The following is a 24135-nucleotide window of genomic DNA, read 5'->3' as shown; positions in this document are numbered from 1 at the left end:
TGAACTAGGATTCAAGGTCAATTTTAGATTACCTGAGCCTACAGACTGCTGCGTATATACAGACAGACTCTTCATCTCCTCTTGAACTCGGAGACAGGCCTCACTAAAGAGACACCATGAGTGGAGGTGCAGTGCTCTGGGAGCATGCACAGAGCATCTGCGCTGGCCTTGGGGACCAGTGAGAGTCCCAGGATAAACACACGGGGAGCTCCCTGGGCAGCCCAGCCCAAGCCTCTGCCTGCCACCACATGGCCTCCTGTGGGTCACTTGGGCTGACAGCACACTCCGAGATCGCTGCTATTCCCAGCATAAGTACTCAGGGCTCCCCACCCTAAAACATTTCTTTCTGGTGTATGAGACAGACCACAAAATGGGTAGGTCAGGAGATGACCCTGTCAGTTCCCACCAGAAAGAAGTATTGCAGCTGGGATTCTTACTGCTCTTGGGCCACTGCTGTTCATATTAGTCAAGTGAGATGGAGCATGAACGATATTCACCTCATAATAGGTGCCCAGGAAAAAAAGATGTTTCAGTTAAAGAACATGTGTTCACTGACTCCTGCCTTTTTCTGGGGAACAGTGATTCTGTTTACTGGGAGAATCAGTACAGAAAGAGGTGATGAGGATGGAGAGCAGGGGTAAGTTTTACTCATAGCCCGGAGATGGTCTTAAGCAGAAGGTGAGCTGGGCAGGGCTGGAAACGAGGTTGGCGGAATGCTTGCCTAGTGCTGTACCGCTCAGTTATAAAGGGGCAGTTGGTTCGAGGACGGCCTGAAGGATTCCACTCTGGAATCTTCCATGAAGCACTGGCCAGACTTCATTCTGGCTCTCAAGCCATGGTGGTGGCTTCTCAGTACCAGCTGCCCCGGTTTCTGGAAGGGCCGCAGCTCGCTCTTAATGAACCATAGCTGGGGAGCCCCTGCCACTGCCTCCCGAGGCCTCCAGCACGTCCTGACATGCGGTGTTCCGGTGACATCATTTCACCCGGTTTGTAATGCTTTCTTTCATTTGTTAGGTTTTTCCTTAACCGTCAAAGCTCCTGCTGGTTCACTCCCAATCTCATCTAAAGCAGCATATAATGCTGTCTGTATTCCTGTCCCTCCCCCCTCATGCTATTCCCCGTGCCCGCTGTGCAGTCCTAGGTAAGTAAGTTAACCATTTCCCTTCCTGTAGCCTCCATCGGCACCCCACGGTCCCACCACATGGAGCACCTAGCCACGTCCCACCGACCTGATAAAAATACATATGTGTGTGTATATATATACACACGTATATATACATAAGCACACAAGAATATATGTATATATAATATACATGTTATATATACACATATATCCAAGAGTACAAGGTTTCCCTGATCTATATAAAATTCAGGCTTAGCCAACAGTGGCCACTCCTGCAGTGATGGGAAAGCCACCCTGCAAGCCCCGGCCTGGCCATACTGCACTTCAAGCAGAGCCGTCACCATGTCATCTTGTGTGCACACCTGGAGGACCTCCTCAGTCTTGTGGGGCCTGCAGAGCAGCTGTGCTAACATCTGACCTAGAGCAACCTCTCCGTCAGTGGTTCGAGGCCTGGTGGCTCTGGACACCGCTGCGTTGGGGAAGGACTGTTGCTGTTCTCGCTTTCATGGAGCATGTGGTCATTTTCTCAGGCTCTCAGCCCTCCACCCTTCGCCATCCCCTGCACCCGCCCACCTCCCACCTTATGACTAGATACTAATCTAAGGCAGTGGGCAGGGACTTTTCCTGTCCTCTCCCTGCTTAATCAGTAGTGGCCTTGAGGTGGCAAATTGGGGTGTTCCAGAACCTCTAGAACCTTTCCATAGGAAAGGTCACCGGTAAACTTAGACTTCAACATTCTCAGGAATTGTTCCCACCGCCAGACAGGAGCTCAGGACACCTACCAGGTTGGAGGTAGTGGAGACCCCTGAGGGGCCTCTCAGAGACTGTCCCTAACTGGTGTGGGGAGGGGCTAGGGGTGGTCATGTTGGGGCCATCTGAAAGGGGATCACGATTACCCTTGAGTTCTTGCCTTTAAATGGTAGTCTGGAAGTCATCAAGGGGATAAGAAAGAAACCTGGTCCCTGCACTCTCTCTTAACCCTAGCCCTGTCAATGTGGGGGTGACGGCAAATACAGTCCTGGTCCCTCCTGGAGTTTCCCTGGCCATCTGCTGTTAGAATCTGACAGACAAACAAGGCTGTGGATCCGATCTCACTAGCCCACACTTTTCTTTCAGAACCAGAGGAGCGTCCAGGGGAGCAGGGACAAGAGGCAAAAGGCCCTGTGCAGGGGACGCGCCACCCAGCCATGAGAGGGCCTTTGAGGAAATCCACTCTTAAGCCCCCTGTAATAGAACTGCACCACGTAGAAACAGTCGACAAGAAGCTTTGTGTTGAGAATTAGGACAGTTTATTGTTTGACCAACATGCTGAGTCTTTTCCACATATTACACAGTTGAATGTAAAGTCAATATGGCCGCTTTGCCTTCTGAGCCCATACAGATGGAAATGCCACCCTCTGTGTTCTTCACTTTAAAGAACAGGTGAGGCGAGAAGTCAACACACAATAGACAGGCTGGCCTTCATTGCTACGGGGGCTTCTTGCCTCCTGAAGGGACCATCTGAACTCCTGCTGCAAGGTTTTCCTGATAATCATACCCTGCAGGGTGTCAATCAGACAGGGACTGGAGTCCTAGGAGTATGCACACCGAAACTGCAAGATTTTGGAATACCGAAGAAGTTGATTTCAAACAAAAATTAAAAGGGTGCCCTGACTACTGCTATGTGTGTGTGTGTGTGTGTGTGTGTGTGTGTGTGTGTGTGTGTGTGTGTGTGTGTGTACAAGACAATGCAAGTAGATCTGAGGACCACCCTTTACAGTAAAGGAGCCCAAAATGCACCTATATTCTCTCTAGCTACTGAGGCTGGGAATAACCTTACGTTCTAGCCATGGAGTAGAGATGGCTTACAGGACACGGGCACAGGATGCCATCCTGTCTGCACACCCAGGTCAGCAACAGATGAAGACTGCCAACACTGGTTCTGATCATTCCTGGCTCCCAGGTGACCTTGTCTGTTCGGGTTCCCCCACCTGTGAAACAGGAAGGGCTTGGCTCCCAGTGCTGTGGCAAGGTGACAGTGCCTCCTATTCTGGGGGGAGAGGTAGTTTGGAAACCAGCGAGCATTGAGCCCAAGCACTTGACACACACAGACATACTCCCGCTAGCTGGTTCTTGTCGCTCTGATTCACCGTCTTCAGCTACCCTGTCTTCCTGCCAGCCTCTCCCCCTTCCATATGGAGAAGGAATAAACTCTACCTGCAGGATGCTGAAGCCAGCAGTGCTGTCCCCACACTGTCACACTGGGTATTGAAGGACAGGCACCGGGGAGATCTCTGACACTGGTTAGCCACTGGGTAACGGGGGACTGCGCCCAGCTGTCTACACTCCTAGATATCACCTTGAACCCTTATCTCTGTTGCCTGATGTGGCCATGGCTTCTCCGCCCATCTTGGGATATTGCAGAATGTTTAAGGATGGCGTCAGGAAGGGAGCAGTGACCGTGACAGCCGTGAGGCTCTAACCACCAAGCTTTCTAGCTTCTGACCTCACAGCAATACTAGCACTCAGGACACTCAGGTCACACCATTTTGGTGTGCATGTGTGTATAGCTGCCTTTTCTATCTTAAGACTATTTCTGCAATGCTCACAGAAGTTTTGCTGACAACTCTCCTTCAAGACTCCTAAAGAAAAGGAAGAGGGCCACGCCCATCTGCCAGGCCAGGCCCAAATGTCCAGGGAGAGGAACTGAATTACTAAGTTGTGATCATGTCCTAAGAAGAATGCTCCACTTTGTCTTCTGTCTGTCCTGGATTCAGCAAAGACGGGGACACTGAGATAATTTCAGAACCTGACCAGATCCCACCTACAAGCAGGAGGATGGGGGTGGGGGTGGTGAAGAGAAAGCCCTAGGAGCGACAGTCCTGTGCAGGGCCTGGCTGCCTTAATGGCCTTTAGGGAGGAGCTGGGGAGAGGAAAAGGCCAGGGCACTACTGGGGTAGGAAAACAATGAGGCAGGACCCTCACTCTCAGAGACCACGAGGTCGCGAGATCTTAAACTTCAGAGGGGGCTTTGTGTACAAGCTGGGAAGGCAGGGCTCCTTAGGCCAGATCCACCAGGATGGCGTCCACCATGGTTCCCGCTGTTTCTAACAGCGTGCCATGATGCCTTAGATTGTGTGCACAAGAGAAGGGAACTGGCTTGCTACTTAGAGTTACAGGAATACAAGAAAGGTTATTCTTCAGTGCCAAGATTAAATTCCACCCTGCATTCATTCCTTGAGACACAGTACAGAGCCCTGTCAGTGGGGCTCTGCTGGAGGCTGCCAGCGAAGGCCCTCACTGCCAACCAGACTGCTGCCGTCACAGGGCAAGTGTGCCTTCTTCAAGCAAGCACCACTTAGGTGGGGTGCCCACGCTGGGGGGGACACTGGCCCACAAAGGCATGCACACCTGTGCACACAGGTACATAAAGCAGTGGTGAAGGTAGTTCTGTGGACTAGTTCCGATTGCAGTTGAACACATCTATGCACTATTTTATTGAAGGCAAGACAACCACAAGTTATTTGACAATATTGAGTATTTCTTACTTCAATACACTGCATACTTTTGAACTTCCAAAACTGGAATCACAATGCAAGTTCCAACTTGAGAGCGGGAGCGACAAGAATATACATTGAGCACATGTATATGTGAGGATGTGTGTGTGTGTGTGTGGGTGTATACACAAGTCTATCTCTATGTATAATTATGTACACACATATAAAAGCTGAACACGTGACGTTTCAATTACGCTCGTACATTGGTCCTTGCCTTCTGGAGAGGGACCCAGGAGGATCCTGCTTTCTCTCTTCTTCACCAGAACTGGCCCTGACACTGTCATCCCAGGATGGAGAAGCATGGCAGGCCCACTCACAAAATCAGCCCCTCCATGTAGGCTGCCATTTTGAACTCATTTCTGAGAAGTTCCATAATTCATTCTAACCCCCTTGTTAAGAGTCCTGCCCCTGTGGCAGTGTTTACTCTGCCCATCAGCAGTCTGGAGAAGAGCCAATTCTATGGGGCTGAGATGTTTTAGTCACTGCCCCTGCCTGCCTTTGGGTAGGCCTGGGGCAGTGAGTCTGGGAACATTTAGAATGTGAGTTACTTTGCTTTGAGGAGAGCACTCTGTTAGAGCCTTTGAAGGTCTTTAAGACTAAAGCAGTCTCAGGAATGAGTGGAAAGAGCAAGGACAGCTTGCTGGGGGCAGGTTGCAGTGCCCTGGGCAGCCTTCTGGAAACCCCACAGTAGCCCCAAGATGTCTGTGGTGCAGCCACAACACTCCCAAAGGTATTCATACAAAGATTTCAAATGTACCATGCCAGGGGGGTGAAAACACATCAAGGAATCAGCATTTCCATAACAGTACTCAGCAAGATTAGTAGAGGGTCTGATGAGACATACTGTTCAGAGTAAAGGCAGACATCCCTCACCTCCCCAGTCACAGGTGGACGGATGGCATGTGCCCCAGACAGGCTTCAGCACGAGCCACCCAGCCCCACACACTGAGTTGGTGAAGTGTGTCAACTGTTGGGCCGGCAGGTTACAACATTGGAGAACCGCACACTGCCTCAGCCCTCCGCTGCCAGGAGCACCCCATCCTTCCGGTAACTTCTCACTCGGTTCGTCCCTGGGTCGGCACAGAGAACACACGGTTGCGGGCGCTCTCTGGCTCCACCGTGTGTTCTCTGTCTCCATGGTTTTTTTCAGGGGAGGAGACGAGGCAGAAGCAGCCGTGGTGCCTGCTGCTGCTGCTAGTTCACAGCCTTCATTTCCACTCAGGGGCCTGCTAGTGGAACGTGCCCCACGCTGCCGTGGAAGGACTGAGCAATGACCCCTCTGAGGCTGCTTTTGTTAAACTAAAGTCTGATTTGACCGAGGGGAGCCTGGGTGAAGGGCTTGGTTGGTTTGAGCCATGTGACCCAGGACCAGAGCCTAATTACTATTATTCAGTTAATTTACGGGGCTGGGAGGAAGGTAGAGGTGACATACAGTTCCAAGAGAACAGGAAGGAAGAGGTGTGTGGAGAGGTTCTCTATAAGTTTACAAATATACAAAAACAAAAACAAAAAAAAAAGCACATCTTTCAAATGAAAATGACTGCTTTTTTTTTATATCTGGCAAAAAGTTGTATACACATGATTTAAATTTTTTTTTTAATTTTAACAGTTTTTGGCAATCTTAATAAAGTACAATATATTACAACCAAACCAAAAAATAGTTGTTTAGGTAACAGCTGTTAAGAGTGACGTGGTCCCTGATGCCCAGCCTCCCTCCCGAGTCCCACCCTACTCCTAGAGAGAGAGAGAGAGAAAAAGAAAGATCCTCCTGTTTGATAACCGCATTTCCCACCCCGTTAGGAAACTAACCAGTAGGAGGTACCACAACTGAGTAGTGTCTAGTGTCGAGGAAGCCGCCCGAGCGTGCGTGCGGGCGCTGTATTAGCAGGAGCAGCCACCCTCACTGGCTGGGGGCTCCTGGGGCTTGTCCAGCTTGATGTCAATCACTGCGGGAGGCTGGCTAAGGAAGACGACTGTCACCAAGATGCCACTCCGTCCCGCCACAAACCGCCAGACTCTGCTCTTAGCTCAGCGGGAGTGGAGAGGAACTGCCCGCCTCCCACCCTTCTCTCTCCTACCTCCGCCTGCCTCCATCCCCCAGACTGTCTACCCGAGCGACACTTGGGCTGTGTGACCTGACACACAGGCCAGGGAGGTCTGTCTCGAAAGCCTTCTCCAGTGACTGATGGGTAGTGCTCGAATTCCAGCACCAAGCCTTAGTCTCAGCCTCCTTAACTGCTGGCCCTACTCCAAAGTGCCCTGGTAAGGGAGAGTGCCCCGGCCAGGCTCAGATGTAAATGTCCATCCACATCCTAAAGTACGGGAGGATGTGGGGATGTCCTGTGGTCCTTATTTCTCAAGGCCTCTACAGTGAGAAGCTGCATCCATGGGCCTACACGGCCCCTTTCTTTTCTTTCTTTCTTTCTTTCTTTCTTTCTTTCTTTCTTTCTTTCTTTCTTTCTTTCTTTCTTTCTTTCTTTCTTTCTTTCTTTCTTTCTCTTTTCTTTCTTTCTTTCTTTCTTTCTCTTTTCTTTCTTTCTTTCTTTCTTTCTTTCTTTCTTTCTTTCTTTCTTTCTTTCTTTCTTTCTTTCTCTTTTCTTTCTTTCTTTCTTTCTTTCTTTCTTTCTTTCTTTCTTTCTTTCTTTCTTTCTTTCTTTCTTTCTTTCTTTCTTTCTTTCTTTCTTTTTTTGGTTTTTCGAGACAGGGTTTCTCTGTGTAGCTTTGCGCCTTTCCTGGAACTCACTTGGTAGCCCAGGCTGGCCTCGAACTCACAGAGATCCGCCTGGCTCTGCCTCCCGAGTGCTACACAATCCCTTTCTACTGGCACTCTGGCGACTGGGGGCTAAATTACACTTGCCAGAAACACCAGAGGAGTGGGTTCAAGGGCAGGGCAACCTGTTCCCTCCCATCACCTCTGGCTACAAACCAGACTGACTAACTCCTTGAGACTTTGGCTTTGCATCTGGCCAGATCATCTCACTGCTGCTGAGCACCCACAAGCCCTTGGGGGCCCTGCAGCCTCCCTGGTCCTTGGCTGGACTCTGGGGCTGGCTGCACTGTTGCACTAAATGGGGGTGAGAGGGGTGGGGTGGTGATGAGGCTTGCTGCTGGCATTCTAAGGACACCTCTGTGTCCCCTGTTTGAGGATAACAGATGAGGTTCTTTGGGAATAGAATGCCCTGAAGTTCACACTGTCTCTCTTTTTACCTTGGCTGTCAGGAAGCTCACGGCCAGTATTTTACCCCTTCTAACAATCACTCATCACAATATGCATTTTGAATATGATTTTTTTCTACCTTTATTTTCTCTATATTGTATGTGCATGCACATACAAACATAAGCTTTGCCTTGTTGTATGTGTGTATGTGTGTGTACGTACACCCATACTTCTGATGTCATGGGAGAGTATACATAAGTAAATAGGTAGTAGATACTTGCTCTCCTTCCCCCTCCCATCCAGTCCAGCTTTGTCCTCTCCCGTCCCACAGTCCTTCTCCTCCATGCCCTAAATCTCCACAAACACTGCCCAGACTATCTCAATGTTGTTCTCTGCCAGCTGCGGTTCTGTGGTTGTCCCCACTGATCCCAGCACCCTCCAGTTCCGGGCCTGTACTGTTAGCCCCGGGGACAGGCCTTACTAGGGTCTCTTCACCTTCCTCAGGTACCCCTGAGCCTGCCCACACACTCTCTCAGCAGAGCGGCATCCCTAAGCCAGTTCAGTGATACCCACACTGGGGCACAGGCACAGCATCTAAGATCTCTTACACTAGCACTCAAGCCTTCCCACGAGTCTGGCTTGACCTCTGCCCTCCGCCATGCATGGAGAAGGCACAATCAAAACTGTCCCCTTCTTTAACAGGTTCCATCCTTTCCTTCCTTCTAGAAACACTGCACACAACCCTGCCCCATCCAGGTTCCCGCCCTTTCTCTGCCTCTCAGTGTCCTCATCTAAGCCGGGGCTTGGGTCTATGTCACCTCCTTGGCGGAGCCTCTTCAGGCCGCAGTGAACACCTCCTCTGCTCCTGGAGGGAGGCCGGGGAGATGTGTCACCTAAGCTCAGCATCAGACTTCAGAGTGGCGAGAGCCATCCAGACTGGAGGCCGAGGGGTCTGGGCGAAACCCAAGGCTACCTACCCTTCCCACCTAGAGTTTCTTTACTTACTTGTACTGGGGGTCGAACCCAGGGCCTCAGACACATCAAGCATGCACTCAATCACGAGCTATACCTCCCACTCAGTTTTGTTTTCAATGAGCAGGTTTTGCTAAATCCTTCTTGCATGGGCTTCTCTACCTTAGTCCTGCTCAAGTCCATCCTCGAGTGGTACACCCTCTGAGGGAGGAGGATGCTCGCAGCATCCCTGATTTCTACCCATCCGATGCCAGACACACCCGATTCCCAGCCCCCTAACTTACCACAACCAAAGTCATCAGCAGACATTGCTCAATTCCCCTCATGAGGGAGGGGCCGGAGTCAGTCAGAGCTGAGAAGCACTGGTCTAGCTGGAAGGCTAGCTGCAACTATGGCATGTCCCATATGGTCGTGACCTAACTACTGTTCCAAAGGAATCTTCTACAGTGAAATCTGAGGCACAATACTTTTGTACACCACATGGTGTTCTTGGACTGTCTAAAATCTCCTGAGAAACCTGTTAAAAAATACATTTTCCTGGGCCCCACGTCAGTGGATCAGGAGCTGGGTGAATTATTAAAAAGTTCTCGGGGACATGCCAATGCACAACACCTGGGAAGCCATTGCGACAGACACTGGGATAATTCCAAAACGGCACTGTTCTTTTCAAAAGGACTTGTGATGGTGGGCTATTGTACATCTGCATGTCCAGTATGGTGGCCACTAGCAACGCCGGCAGCTGAGAGCTTGGATAATGTTGGCACAATCAAGGAACTGAGCTTTTTAAAGTGTGTGTGTGTGTGTGTGTGTGTGTGTGTGTGTGTGTGTGTGTGTGTGTGTAATAGGGCCTCTCACTGAATCTGGAGCTAGGCTGGTGGTCAGCAAACGCCATTGATCCTCCCATCTCTGTTCCCCACAGTACTGGGGTCACAGCTGTGTGTGTCCGTGTCTGGGTTTTTACGCAAATGTTGGGGATTCAAACTTGTGTCTTCAGGCTCGTGTGGCAAGTGCTCTTTTACCCACTGACCACATCCTGAAACTTAACTTTTACCTTAACCCAATTTTAACTAATTTAAGTGGAAACACTCGTGTAAGACTCTAATATTATAAAGCACAACTTTAAAGGATTTGCTGCACACTTTTATACATACTAACATTGAATGTTCCTTTTTTGTAATGCTACGTGCCACTGAAATACTGTGGTCAAGGGTTGCTTTTGACTGAAAAGGTGGGCAAGAATGGGTGGACTCACTTCTCACTAGTCCCCAGAAGAGGCGATTCTCTGTAGAGATGTGCCATAGGACTTGGCATGAGCATACCCCGTGCCTTTCTGTAGGCAGAACAGAGTGTGGCTGCTCACCCCTCTGAACCCAGTCCAGTGCACAGGCCACATCAGGACCCCAGGCGTGGCCCATCACTAACCACATCAAGGACCACTATCGGACGGTTCCTGAGACAGTGACGGGCCCAGATGGCGGCCTGGTACCATCTTGTCTCCAACTGCTGCGTCTGCATCTCGGCCCCAGCACTTGTGGGGTTCCCGGGATGTTAAGGCTCCTCGCTGCTCTATCAGAGGGCCGTGGTTACAGAATACAGACATCTGGATTGTGTCACAGCTCTGCAAGTTTACCAGCGGGGAGGGCTGGGGCATGCTCTGCCCTGCTTGGGAGGCTGAAGTGTCCTCTCTCCTTGGGACACGTGGTTACTGCCAAGGCACTGCCATTATGGGGCACAGGAACCCTTGTTCCAGAAAGGAGAGCCCTGTGTGTGTGGACCCAGCAAGGAGCGTGTGCCCTATCATTCTGTGGTCCCTCAGCCCAACTCTGTTGAGGGAGTGAGAGCAGCGGAGTGGGTGGGAGGAGCTGCTAGAATGGGCCCTGGGGAGGCTTCCTGTGCAGGGTGAAGGTTAAGTGCAGCCGCTCTCTGGGGATCGGATAGCAGGACATAGAATTTCCACACCCACATATCTATACCCCACCCCGGCCACCAGTCCGGGGGAACAAGGCCACATAAGAACCTTTCCCTTATCATTGTTGAGTGGTACTTCTGTGTATTTCTTCCTTATGATGATGCAATCCCAAGCATAACCCCAAGAACACATCCTCAAAACATCTGGGTAAGAACCATCAGTAAGCAGATGTGTTAGCCCAACACCCCAGCTGAGCCGGAGTGGCCGCTGCTTCCACCTGGTCCCTTCTGGGCTGTCTCCAGGCTGTTCCAGTTTGTTCCAGTCTTGCCTCCTAGGAGGCTCCAGCCATTGGGCACCTGGGAAAGGGTATGGCTGCATCTGCCCGATGGGGGTACCTCACAGGGCAAATAGACACAGCCCAGATTGCTCTGTGTGATCTGCTCGGTACTCTTCCCCTAGAGCTGAGTGAGATGCTAGGTACACCAGGATGCCGTGCTAGTTGTCGCCCTGAAGTGGGAGCCCATGTGACCTGATTGTTGGTCCAGCATGGATTCCTATGTGGACCATGTTTGGGCAGAACATGAAAGAATGGCCACCACTCATCCAGGCAGGTTGGCTTCGCCTTTGGAATGGGCAGGACAGAGGGAGGCTATCTGTTTCTCATGGTGGGCACGGAAGGGGTCAGCACACATCCTGCCTTCCTGTTCTCCTTCTGACCCTGCGGGTGGGGTTCTGCATTTTCTGGAGACTCAAAGGCTCCTCCTCACCTGGCTGGTGACACTGGGGGGTGGAGGGGTCTTTTCCCCAAGGAATGCAGCCCAGCTCAGCCATGCAATCTCCATAGCCCTGGGGTCTGTTTCTGTCTCCTTATCTGCAAGTGAGGTCTTGTGACTGACCAACCAGGTGATACACCTGAGTTTGTCCCCTTGGTGCCCTGTTGATCTCTGAAGCACACCGACACTGTTTATCCTTGGGCATTGTTGGGGTACCTGTTCCTTGGGGCTCACCCTTGTAGCAACTGCTAGGGCCTTATTTTCTACTCTGCATCAGGTGCCCTGAGCAGGGGAAAGAGACAGGCACAGCCATGTCACCTCTTTGGCTCCTCCCATTAACCTAGATGTTTCCTTGGTTTTGGCTCTCATCAGCCAAAGCACTTGGGTCACTCTGTGACCCTCAGTGGGTGTCTCCCTCAGACCTCTAGGGATAAGTGGAGGATGCTGGGAAGCTGCCTTGCAGGGACGTATCCCATTCTGAAAGATGTAAGCTGGGGTGTGAGTGTGTAGTCTCTCGGGCCTTACTCAGCCAGGGCCATCTGACTAGCTTCCAAGAAAGCCTGTTTGTGGGCAATGCCCTCACCCACCTATGTCCTTCCAACTGCATCCTCTCAGGTGCCCTTTGAGAGACATCACCCCAGAACAGAGTAGGGGTAGATATGAAGGGAGCCTCAGTGTGGATCCTAACTCTCTAAGTTATGTATGATGTGTCTTTAAGGAAACCATTCTACCTCTATGAACCTCAGCTGCAGCATCTGGGTGTTAGCTGGGTTTCCAGTTATACTGTGGGAGCTCTGTGCAGGCTTCTTCCATAGAGCAGTGGGGAGATGGAGGAAGCCCTGACAGGCTGAAATCAAGTGCTCACTGCAGAGAAGCATGGGGTCTCCAGCGGACTCATGAAACACACATCTTGCTCACCACAAAGCAAGACAGAGCCACTGTTCCTCCTCCCCTCCCCCACCACGGCTGCACAGCCCTTGCCTCTCTTCACTGCTGGGCAAGAGGAGGCAGCCTTGGTCAGAGCTGGGTGGGAGCCCCAAGGCCGTGGAGCCCACCCTGTGGCTGAACAGAGGTGGCCTGGCTATCTGTATCAGTTCAGGGAAGGCTGGGCTGGAGGCCATGGAATGTTCGTCTCCTCTACTGAAACCCTAAGGGAAGCACGGACTTTGGGGGCCGTCTCTTCACTCACGTGTTAAAGGAAAAGGATACTCCCTTCTTTGCTCTTCTCCTGGACGTTCTCCATGCCGGGCAGAGCGGATGCCACACGTCGGAAGAGCTGCAGGCAGGAGATGCAGGGTCAGGCCCTCCCAGTCCCCCTCCTTCCCTTCCCCGGTCTCCCCCTGCACCGCTCTTCTCGTGTGTATGGATCTTAGGTATCAACTGCCTGTCTGTCCACTGACTGTGCCCTGGAGGCAGGCTGGGTCTGAGTCCTTTCCTGTCACCATAGCCCTTCACAATGCCTTCACAATGCTGGAGGGTCTCGGGGTGTTTGCAGAAAGAGGAAACGGGCTAGGGAGACAGCCTGGTCAGTAAAGTGCTTGCCACAGAAGCCTGAGGCCCCAACTTCATCCTCAGAATCCACGTTAAAAGCTGGGTATCGCTGGGCAGTGGTGGCACACACACACGCCTTTAATCCCAGCACTCGGGAGGCAGAGCCAGGCGGATGCCTATGAGTTCAAGGCCAGCCTGGTCTGCAGCGCAAGATCCAGGACAGGCACCAAAACTACACAGAGAAACCCCTCTCTCGAACCATCCCCCCCAAAAAAGCTGGGTATCGCTGCTACTGTTTCTGGGATTACCATTTCATAATTGGTTACTACAGCTAGCACAGTGGAGACCCTGGCAACAAAAGTAGCTACCACAGTTAGTTAATCTTTCATTCTATTGGGCCTGATAAATTTAATTCAATAGTTATATACATCTCGATTGGCTTTGAAAATTATAAATTTATAAACTCAAGTTCCAGTTGCTTTTGGGATACTATCTTACAAGGACTCCAACGTACAGTATGGCTCAATAAGGAAGGGAATGGCTCAGTTGCCTTTAGCCTACTGGCTATGGGTGAGATAGGACCTCTGTTGGTCTTTTCTGTATCGAACACACAGATTGCAAGTCCAGTGCCACTTTGAGATCTTTGGCAGCAATTAACCATGCAGCTCACACACGATTGAGCCGGTATGATAATGAGTATTCAGAGACGGGTAATACCTGGGGGGCACTCACCAACCTAAGACAGAGCACCTGTGTGGCCTGGGCAGGCGTCTCCATGACGGGTAAGGTGACCTGCTGACGTCCCACGCAACCCAAGTCAGAAGCTCATTTTTTAATAAAAGGGGGACCTGCAGGGCCCTGGCCCCTGTTTTGGGTAACTGTTGCCTTGCTTGCGGACCTTGACCTTGATATCCTCCCAATGCTAATTCCCTGCCAGGTTCCACCCTCCTGAATGCTTAAGGGAAGTTCCTTGTATGTGTATCCTGAATAATGGGTGTTAACAGCTTAGTTGCAAGATTGTAAAACATTAGTAGCGAACTTTTGCCCTCCGGGGTCCTCCCGTTGTGCTGTAAGCCTGTATTTAAGACCTCCTACCCCCTTCAAGAAATGACATTCGACATTTAAAATTAAATATATATTTGAATATATATATACATATATTTGAATGAATACTGCAAATGTAATCTATGAATACCACAAATGTGATTAATATCATGAATGTAGTTTTAAAAATTAATTAATTAATTTTAAAAAAAGCTGGGTATCGTAAGCCCAGTGATGGGATGGCAGACAGGTAGGTTTCCAAGGGCTCACTTGCCAGCCAGCCTAGCTGAACTGGTGCACACCAGATAAAACCAAAGACCCTGTCTCAAAACACAATGTAGATGACACCCGAGGGATGACACCAGAAGCTCACCTGTGGCCTGCGCAGGGGAAAACACACGCATGCCCCCACGCATAGCAAAGCTGTGGCTTCTCCCACAGGCAGGCTGGCCACAGACAGTCAGTAGGGGACATGATGGTGGCCGCAAAGGACCTACCTGCCCTAGTGCAGGAATCATCCAGGCCCTTCAGTAGACTTTCGTCTGTTACCCTCACATGGGGACTAGGTGTAGAACACCAGTTTCTGACCAGACTTAAGGCAAATGACTCTCCCCAGGGACACTGGGGCAGCCAGATGCTGGGAGCCAGAGCCACAGCCACAGTGAGGGATGTGAGAACACTACCATGACACTGTGTGTGTGTGTGTGTGTGTGTGTGTGTGTGTGTGTGTGTGTGTGCGCGTGCGCGCGCGCGCGCGCATGCGTTATTGTGACTGTCACGTTTCTGTGTGTATATGAGAAAGTGGCCACGGCGGAAGCAAGCTCGTGGAGTGTGGGTTCATGTGTGAGTCTACCAAAGTGAATGTGTATGAGAGCAGGAGGAGACATCAGGGGGCCTGGAAGGTGGAGGCTGGCAGAGATAGTAACACCTTGAAAGTAAGAAGTACAGGCAGAAGCCCAAAGCACAGAAGATTCTGGACTGGTCTGGATGTCTGGGTCTCCCCCAAGTTCATATGTTAAAACCTGATTCCCAGCACAAAGGTATAAGAAGGTGTTGCCTTAAGGGGTCCTCCTGACTGGGACCTTTACAAGAAGGCTGAGGGAGCCTGTCAGTTCCTTTCATGTGAGAAAACAGCCAGAGGCATCAAATATCTGTGGTGGGGAGGATACGCAAGACACTAAATCTGCTAAACCCACCAGCACCTTTAACTTGGCTCCTCAGCCTTCAGAGCAGGGAGAAATAATTTTCTATTATCTTTAAGCTACATAGCCTGTGGTGATCTGTGGTAGGGGCTAAACTGGCCAGATTTAACTCCTGCTCAAACCCTTGCCCACATGCCAGATCATTCCAGGATGGGAAAAGGGGACCAGCCTCTCCTTGGCCCGGAGGCCTGTGCAGATGCTACCTGCTCTATGGATGCCCAATGCTGTCCTCTGCCTCCATGTCCCATGACATCACTGGACCCAATGAGCAGCACCTCATACTCCCTCTCCTCCTCCGAGACCCCCGAAGGCAGGCCCTCAGGCTCACATCTGATACTCATGGAGGCCAGGAAGGGGCTGGGATGAACGGAGCTGCTGAGGGCCTTCCAATTGGGCACCACCGGGTTCCGGATGCTGTGGGTCTCCCTAAGGTGGCCCTAAGTGCCCCTCCTACTCTGTCACCCTTACTCTCTGAGGCCACCAGCACCATCAACGTGGAATTGAACCATCACTGTCTCCGAAAGGCCAACTGGTGCCCAGGTCTGCCTGGAGTTCCTGGGAAATCTAGGGTCCCGGTAGATACCACATCAAGCTGCTCTCTTTCCTCGAGTCCCATTCCTGTGCGGCAGGCGTACAACTGCCAGCCTCACCTGGGACGCCCTTCCTCCTTGCCACCTCGCCCTCCTCGTGCTCCAAAATCGGGGTTCTCACCTCGCTTGAGCCATGGACCCCTTTCAAAATCTGCTGAAGCCTGTGGACTCCTTTTCACATGTAAAGTCAATTATGGAGATGGTAAAGGAAACGGTTGGTTCTGTGCGGTGATACGATGTGCACCCTAATAAACTTGCCCGAGGATCAGAGGACAGAGCCAGCCACTAAATTAGACACAGAGGTCAGACAGTGGTGGCACACACCTTTAATCCTATCACTTGGGAGGTAGAGATAACGTCTGGATCTCTGTGAGTTCAAGGCCACCCTGGGCTACATGAGATTGATCCAGTCTAGGAGAGAAAACAGAGCCAGGCAGTGGTGGCACACACCTTTAATCCCAGCACTTGAGATCTCATGCCTTTGCTTGGGGAGCACACACGCCTTTAATCCCAGGAAGTAAGATGGCAGGGCAGAGAACGGTATATAAGGCGTGAGGAGACAGGAACCCTCTCTCTTTAGGCTGAGGATTTCGTAGCATTAAGAACTAGTGGCTGGCTGCTCTGCTTCTCTAATCTTTCAGCTTTCACCCTGATATCTGGCTCTGGGTTTTTTGTTTGTTTGTTTGTTTTTTATTAAAAGACCATCTAAGATTCAAACACCAGTCCTGAATGAAACTTCTCGAATATTTAAGGATCATAAATCTACGCCGTGGTGACATCTGTGTCTCCCTTTGGACACGTTAGACAGCAGGATTAGCTAGTGGGATGCTGAGGTCCACATGTGTAAAGTGCAGGTGTGTAAAGATGCCTGTCACACCATGAAGCAACAAGAAGACACCTATGGTTTCTGTCCATGAGCGTCACTGCAGTCACCGCTCATGTGGAGTCTGGCTGTCTTCCTCCATCCCTGAGGACCAGGCTACAGATGAGTGAGGAGTCATAACACAGGTATGATTTTCTTACGCCCAGGTCGCCTGAGCAGCTAAGCTCTGCAGGTGAACTACTTGGTGGATCACGGATAAACACGACTGCTCCAGCCCCAGCTCCACCTCTTTTCCCTCCTGTGATCCCCAACTGCCATGGGAACCTCTTTGCTCCATTTCTGAGCCAAGCCATTCATGGCCCCGAGTTCTTGCTACATGCAAGACATAAACCCAACACGTTAAATCAGACTAAATACCTTGCGTTCTCATTTGTAAGTGAAGTGAGATGCTAGGAACCACAGCTCCCTCAGCCAGGTGGAAGTCCACGCTGGCCCCTCATCCACACAGGCTGCTTGCTACAGGGACCCACACCTGATCGCAGCTGTGGAGACTAGTGACTGACAGAACCTGCATGGCTCCCAAGCTGAGTGTTCCCTCCGTATCACCTGCTTTAGCAGCCCTGAAGGTTAGTGCCATCCCTTAACTGCTCAGAGGAACAGGTTTATGCGCTGGTTGGCTGCCTCAGCCTAGTCACTAGCCACCTCAGGGCGAGGAATGTCCCAGGTGAGGGCTTCTAGACCTGAGCGCATCAGGGCCCTCACCAGTGTGTCCTCCTCACCTGCTTCACGTTGTAGCCGGTCTTCGCGCTGGTCTCGATGAACATAACGCTCAGTTCTTTGGCTCGCTGCTCCCCTTCCTCGATGGTTATCTGCCTGGAAATGAAGGGAGAGGGAAAGATCAGGTGGCAGAGAGGCAATCCTGGCACACATGAAAGAGGCAACCTGAGGCGAAGGACGGGGGGGGGGGGCAGACGGAGCCTGCCAGGCCCCTTGGTCAGCCCTGAGGACAGGCTCCTTGCCCAGGAGTCCCTCCTAGAATGCCAGCCATAGTCTGTCTAGTAAGAAGGTGGTACCTGAGCACAGGGGACCACGGCCCCTTTCCACCATTTCTTCCATGTCTTCTGAACTAGCGAGCAAGGCTACCCCCCACCTTTTAAGGAAGGGTCACATGTAGCCCAGGCTGGCCTTGAATTTGTGATGTAGCAAAGAACGACACTTCATTTCTGATCCTACCGTGTCTACCTCCCTACAACAGGGACTGAGGCACATTCCACCAAGCCTGGTTTGGTGAGTGCTGGAGACTGAACCCAGGGCTTCCTGTATGGACGACAAACACTCTACAACTGAGCCACACCCCTGCCACCTTTCTCGGTAGCCTTTAGAACTGGACACACACAGCCTGTCTTGGGAGGAATCATCAGTCCCCTTTTCCTAATGCAAACACCAAAATTAAAAGTCACCCCCACCAGGCCCACATCGCTCTGCAGAGGAGCCCATTTCCCTCCCCTCTGGACAGGGCTCTCGACTCTAACTCAGATTATTTCTTAAATGTCAGGGATACTGTGAGGAAGTCCACGCGCTTTATTAGAAACCATGACACGTGGCCTCTTATCTGTCCAAGTCAGCACAGAGTTCTGAGAGTGGACACACATGGAGAGGATACCTTGGTGAGCAGGGACCCTGGAGGGCAGCTGTGGAGAAGCCTGTTCCGGTAACACTCCATGCCCAGACACAGGATGAGCCAGGATGCACAGACGAGGGACAAGTTCTGTGTTCTGCTGACATTCCACAGACTCCTACCCACAAGTTAATGCAGGGCCTTCACAGGGACAGGAGCTCCAGCCCAGGGGGCCACTGTGTCAGGGCGCTATTTTGGGACCATAATGGGGACATGTGTGCAGACAGGTCCCCGCCCTGCCTGTGCTGGGCAGAGAAAGATGGGGCTTTGAGATGAGAAGCTTGCAGTGTGTGGAGTCTCACAGGTAGGCCAGGGTTCCTGTGCGTGGAGGCAAGCTTTGCCGTTCTGTCATCTCAGACCTCCTGGGCAGAGCAGCCACAGAGGGGTGAGGAATCATGGACCTGCCGGCCACAGCGTCTCCACGCTCTGGTGCATACCTCTTGTCAGCCAGATCCGTCTTGTTGCCCACAAGCATGATGATCACGTCACTGCCCCGCTCTGTCCTGACATCATCAATCCACTTCGAAGTCTGCTGGAAGGAGTTGAGGTCTGGAGGCAGAAAGTGGGGACCGAGTGAGGATGAGAGGCCCCGGAGGCAAGCGTGGACCTAGACACGAATCCAAGCTCCACATAACAGTTAGGCTGGGGCCGTACAGGGAAGCGAGGCCTGCCCTGTGATCCTGAGGGAAGGGAGGCCTGCCCTGTGATCCTGAGGGAAGGGAGGCCTGCCCTGTGATCCTGAGGGAAGGGAGGCCTGTCCTGTGATCCTGAGGCAGGACTGCTCAGCCACCCCAGGGAGAGAAGTCACCATACCTGGGAAGCTAGGCTGTCACAATTTCTACACAGAACAGTGACTCTAGAGGCCATGCAAGAGTCAGAGCTGCTTTGAGGCTCACAGTGGAGGATGGAAAGGAAGGCTTTGGGAGGACACCGTGGCCCCTAGGAAATGCTGTCCCACCAAAGGGATGCTCAAGGGAGTCTGAGGAAGGCCAGGCTGGCTTGGGATGAGAACCTGCAACCCTGAAGGGAAAGGTGGATGGAAGGCCACCCCAAGGCACATGAATCTGGAAGCAAGTCATCTATGGGCAGCAGCATCTCCCTCAGAAGAGTCACAGGGTGACACCCAAGCTGTGTTCCTCTAGATGGTCTTGGGTAGCTAGGCTCTGCCTAAGGCCTGCCCTAACCTCTGGGCCTCCACTGACTCTGTGAAGCCTTCTCGAGACCCATGTGTGCCAGGAGGGCTGCCTCCAGGGATCCCTGGGGAGAGCTGGTACATATGTCAGCCAGGGCCACGGAGGGCACAGAGGGTTAACCTTGTGAGCATCTGTCTCCCTGCCCACCCAGGACCCTGTCTTGTTCGGCCAGGTCTGTCGCAGGCGTTTGAAGGACAGTGAATCCCACTAGTGGTCCAAGATAGGTCACTACCCCCACACTGAGCACATACCTGTACACACATTCTCTCTCTCTCTCTCTCTCTCTCTCTCTCTCTCTCTCTCTCTCTCTCTCTCTCTCTCTCTCACACACACACACACACACACACACACACACACACACACACACGTCTGGTCAGGCTCACACTGGACCCCAAGAGCTCCCTCATTCCAACACAGACCCCCTACTCACTAGTGATGTCGTACACCACCACAGCCACCGTGGAGTCCCGGATGTAGCTGGGGATGAGGCTGCGGAACCTCTCTTGCCCGGCTGTGTCCCAGAGCTGCAGTCTAACCTAAGTGTCAAGACAGAGGCATCAGTGGGGCCGTGGAGCCCTCCTGGTCGAGGGAGTTGGAGGCCCAGACCCCACGATGCTGGCACTGCCAAGTCCATCCCGATCTTAGCAGAGACTTCCAAGAGTGCCCAGCTGGGGGCTCTAGGGGATAAACCCAACAATGTCCCCTCTGTCCTCCCAGGTCGGAGATCAGGAACTCACCGTGCGGTCTTCCAAGTACATGGTTTTTGACAAGAAGTCAATCCCGATGGTTGCCTATGAAAGAACAGCACAGGGAAGTCAAAATGGAAAAGACTCATACTAAGGGGCCAATCGCCCAGAGACCCCAGGAGGTGGCACAGACAGCAGAGGGGACACCCAAGTCAAGTGCCCCTACTAGCCACTGACACCCTTTTTCGAGGAGGGAGCCTGAGCAAACCATGGGTGACTATGGGTTTTTGTTTCTGTGTTCTGAGAGGAATATTCTAGAGAGAGAGAGAGAGAGAGAGAGAGAGAGAGAGAGAGAGAGAGAGAGAGAGAGAGAGAGAGAGAGAGAGAGAGAGAGAGAAAGCCTTCAGGAAGGGCGAGAGAGCATGGGGCATGGAAGAGAGGCTCCCACTGCCTCCAGCATCCCCCAGCTCCCACAGCCTCTACCTTGAACTTGGGTTCACCATTGCTCTTGGGAGGGTTTTTGAGGGGGTGGGGGTGGAACTTGCCACCGCATGGGACCAGAGAACAGTATGCCTTGCCTCGGGTAGGGGTACTGTGCACCATCTACAATAATGTCTTAGTCGAAAACCCAGTGAGCTCTTTGCTCCTCACACTGCCAAGTCAAGAGCTGCCACCCACCCCCTGTGCCACCCTGGTGCCTCTTCTGTCCTGGTAGGCAGCCCCACCTCTCTGGTCCTTACCTGTACCCTGTGCCTGCAAGTGGGGGACTAAGAGACCGTCAACGTGGACTGGAGTGAACACCACTGAGGAGCAGCGAAGCTTCAGCAGTGTGCTCCAGCCCGTGCCTGGAGTCACCTCAGAAAATACATCCAGCTCTGGAGGCACCTTCACCCAGTAGTGAAAGGCTCAGTACAAAGCACTGTGTGTGGTGATGTCCCAACTTGATCGAATGAAGTAGATAGATGATGGTCTCTTATTTTCTCAGACGCTGAGATGAAGAGAGTATGTTGTGTTCTGGTATCTGAATAAATAGTTGCATCTTGGGCAATTTTTGCTTTCTCTATCACACACTTTAATATTTTCTATAATAAACAGTTAATAGTTAAGAATTTAGAAGAAAAAAATCCTTGAGACAGCTGTGCAATCCCAGCACTTTCAAGAAAGGAGGAACACAGTGTGAGGTTAACCTGAGCTACACGGTCAATTTTTTTTTTTTTAAGATTTATTTATTTATTATGTATACAGTTTTCTGCCTGCATGTACGTCTGCTCACCAGAAGAGGGCACCAGATCTCATGACAGATGGTTGGGAATCACCATGTGGTTGCTGGAATTGAACCCAGGACCTCTGGAAGAGCAGCCACCGTGCTCTTAACTGCTGAGCCATCTCTCCAGTCCCCTACACAGTGAATCTTTATTTTAAAAAAATATTTGAAAGAAAAGTTTTCATCCTTTGAAAACCTGCAATGAATATAAAAGATACACCAAGGAGAGACTTCAGTATAAATACAGAGATCTCTGTCAACTTGATTTAGAATCACCGAGGAGACACACCTTTGGGCTGTCTGTGAGGGCATTTCCAAGAGAAGTTTGCCTGAGCAGGGAAGACCCGGCCTAAATGTGAGCAGCACCCATGGGCTGAGGTCCCACACTGAACAAAAAGGAGAGAATGAGAGGAAGCACAGCAAGCCCTTTCCTCCCTTCCCCCTCCCTCCTCTCCTTCACTGAGTTAGAGGTGTGTGTGCGCACGTGCGTGTGCTTGCTAGAGTTACCTGGGAAGAGCGAATCTTATTTGGTTAGTCTGGCCTGTAGACAAGTCAGTGGGGACATTTTCTTGACTAATGGCTGATGCGGGAAAGCCCAGCCCACTGTGGGTGGGGCCAGCCCTGGGCACGTGGTCCTAGGGGCCATAAGAAAAGAGGCTGAGCAAGCCATGAGGAGCAAGCCAGTAAGCAGTGTTCCTCTGCGGCTCTTCATCAGCTCCTGCTTCAAGGCCGAGTTGCTGCCTGATTTCCCTAAATGACGGACGGTGATGGAGGAGAGAAGCCAAACAATCCCTTCCCCGCCAGGCCGGTTCTGCTTAGTGTTTTATCACAGCAACAAAAGAAAACTCGGATCCATTCTCTCTCCCCTTCCAGACCGCGGACACAGTGGGACCAGCAGCCTCACACTCCCTGCCACCCCATCTTTGCCATGATGATCGCAAGCCCTTCTCAGACGGTGACCCAAAATAAGTCCTTCCTTAAGTTGCGGCTTCCCAGGTATTTGGTCACGGTAATGTGTAAAGTACCCAATGCCATCTCATTCTAGAATGAATGTGCAACAATTCAAGAGCTACACACACACTGTAAACACAACCCAATCCTGTCGTGACTGTGGGAAGTAAAAGAGAAGACTGGAGAAGCTGGAGAGCATGCCTCATGACTTTGCTAGTCGGCGCGGGGACTGGGAAAAACCCATGCTGAAATCTACCCATTACTATGTAGTGTCCTGCCTAGCACAGTCATGGGAGGCGGATCTAAAACCAGTGAGCACTTGCCGACAAGGCCTCATCCCCAAGCAGCCACACATGGCCATTCATCAGTGAGTGGACTGGCAACCCTGTGTCTACCTAGAACCTGAAGGAATGTGCCAAACAGAAATTTCAACTTCTCTATGTGCCACAGGATCCTTGCGGGGCACCAAACTCCTTCTTTAGTGACCCCCCCCCCCAACCAAACCAGATGCCTGGGCTCAGGATCAGAGGCAAGGGCTGCCAGCATCCCCCAGTGCAGAATTTGAGAAATGCACAGTTGAGCTGGTGGCTGCCCCCATTGAAGGCCACGTTTCCTATGGCTGCAGGGTGGCTACGATCCGATCAAAGGATGAGAAGGTGATGACTGTCTGGGATGAGTCCGTTATGGGTCAGTGTGCTCCAAGCTGCCCCCTTCCCCACTGCTTGGAATGCAGATGGTGGCCGGCGGCGGCGGTGGCGGCTGCGCACGCCTTTAATCCCAGCATTCGGGAGGCAGAGGCAGGCGGATCTTTCTGAGTTCGAGGCCAGCCTGGGCTACCAAGTGAGTTCCAGGAAAGGTACAAAGCTACACAGAGAAACCCTGTCTCGAAAAACCAAAAAAAAAAGAAAAAAAAAAGAAAAAGAAAGAAAGAAAAGAAAAGGAATGCAGACGGTGTGGTGAGTGATAATGGCTCACCCAGCTGAGGGTGACAGGGCAGGACAGCTGCTCAACAGAGCCTGAGCCCGACTGTGCAGAGTTACCTCGGCAGCACTCGCCTGCGTACACCTATCCGTGTGGTGCAAGAGAGACTCCATTTTCTATTTTGCTCCAGCCACTTCTGTCAACGCAGCGTAACTAACCTTAATCAACAGAGTGAAGGACTGTGGAAAATCATATCCCCAAAGGTCGGCACCTGGGTGGTGACAGCGATGTCACTGATAATAACTGTGACGGTGACAGCCTTTTTCCCCCCTTGTGTGCACAGAAGACACTTGGTTGCTATGGAGCAGAGAGAGGTCATCAGATACTCTGACAAGAAATCATGTCCCTGGATCAAGCTGCAGCCACGCATAGCCCAGTGGCTTCCATCATCACAAACACTGAACTACATACTGCATCTCTATTCAACCTCAACACAGCCTGACCCAAGAGAGGGCAAGGAGTAAACCAACGCTGGGAGGGACCAACTTCCTATCCCCCCCCCCCCCCAGCTTTCTCTAAGTCTGATCTTCAAGCTACTACGGAAGTGCAATCCCTAATCTGGTAGCTGTCTCTCTCTAAGACCTGTTCTGGCCACTTGTTAGAATCTGAACCTGAAATGTCCCAGAGGCTCGTGTTCTGAATGCTTGGTCTCCAGTGGGCAGTGTCAACTTGGAGGCTGTGGAACCTTTCAGAACGGGGCATACCTGGCGGAAGGAGTCGGGTGGGCTTGGGAGATTACACACAGCCTCCGTCCTCCCCACG

General features: G+C 51.7%; 1 protein-coding gene across 2 annotated transcripts in view; it reads right to left on the bottom strand.

Moving 5' to 3' along the window:
- Positions 1-6238: 6238 nt before the first annotated feature.
- Positions 6239-24135, bottom strand: part of Rab6b (RAB6B, member RAS oncogene family) — a 62872-nt gene continuing 44975 nt past the window's right edge. For both annotated transcript variants that reach the window (XM_006978665.4, XM_076576931.1), the window contains exons 3-8: positions 20229-20282; positions 19922-20027; positions 18736-18847; positions 17400-17493; positions 12680-12746; positions 6239-6605 (exon numbers count right to left, since the gene is read on the bottom strand). In XM_006978665.4, the coding sequence (XP_006978727.1) occupies positions 6541-6605; positions 12680-12746; positions 17400-17493; positions 18736-18847; positions 19922-20027; positions 20229-20282 (498 nt within the window). In that variant the 3' untranslated portion in view covers positions 6239-6540. The remainder of the gene's footprint in view (positions 6606-12679; positions 12747-17399; positions 17494-18735; positions 18848-19921; positions 20028-20228; positions 20283-24135) is intronic.

The sequence above is a fragment of the Peromyscus maniculatus genome, chromosome 7 (assembly GCF_049852395.1).
Source record: "Peromyscus maniculatus bairdii isolate BWxNUB_F1_BW_parent chromosome 7, HU_Pman_BW_mat_3.1, whole genome shotgun sequence".
NCBI classification, from domain to species: Eukaryota; Metazoa; Chordata; class Mammalia; order Rodentia; family Cricetidae; genus Peromyscus; species Peromyscus maniculatus.
The sequence above is the reverse complement of the archived record's forward strand: the minus strand, read 5'-3'. Positions and strand labels throughout refer to the sequence as shown.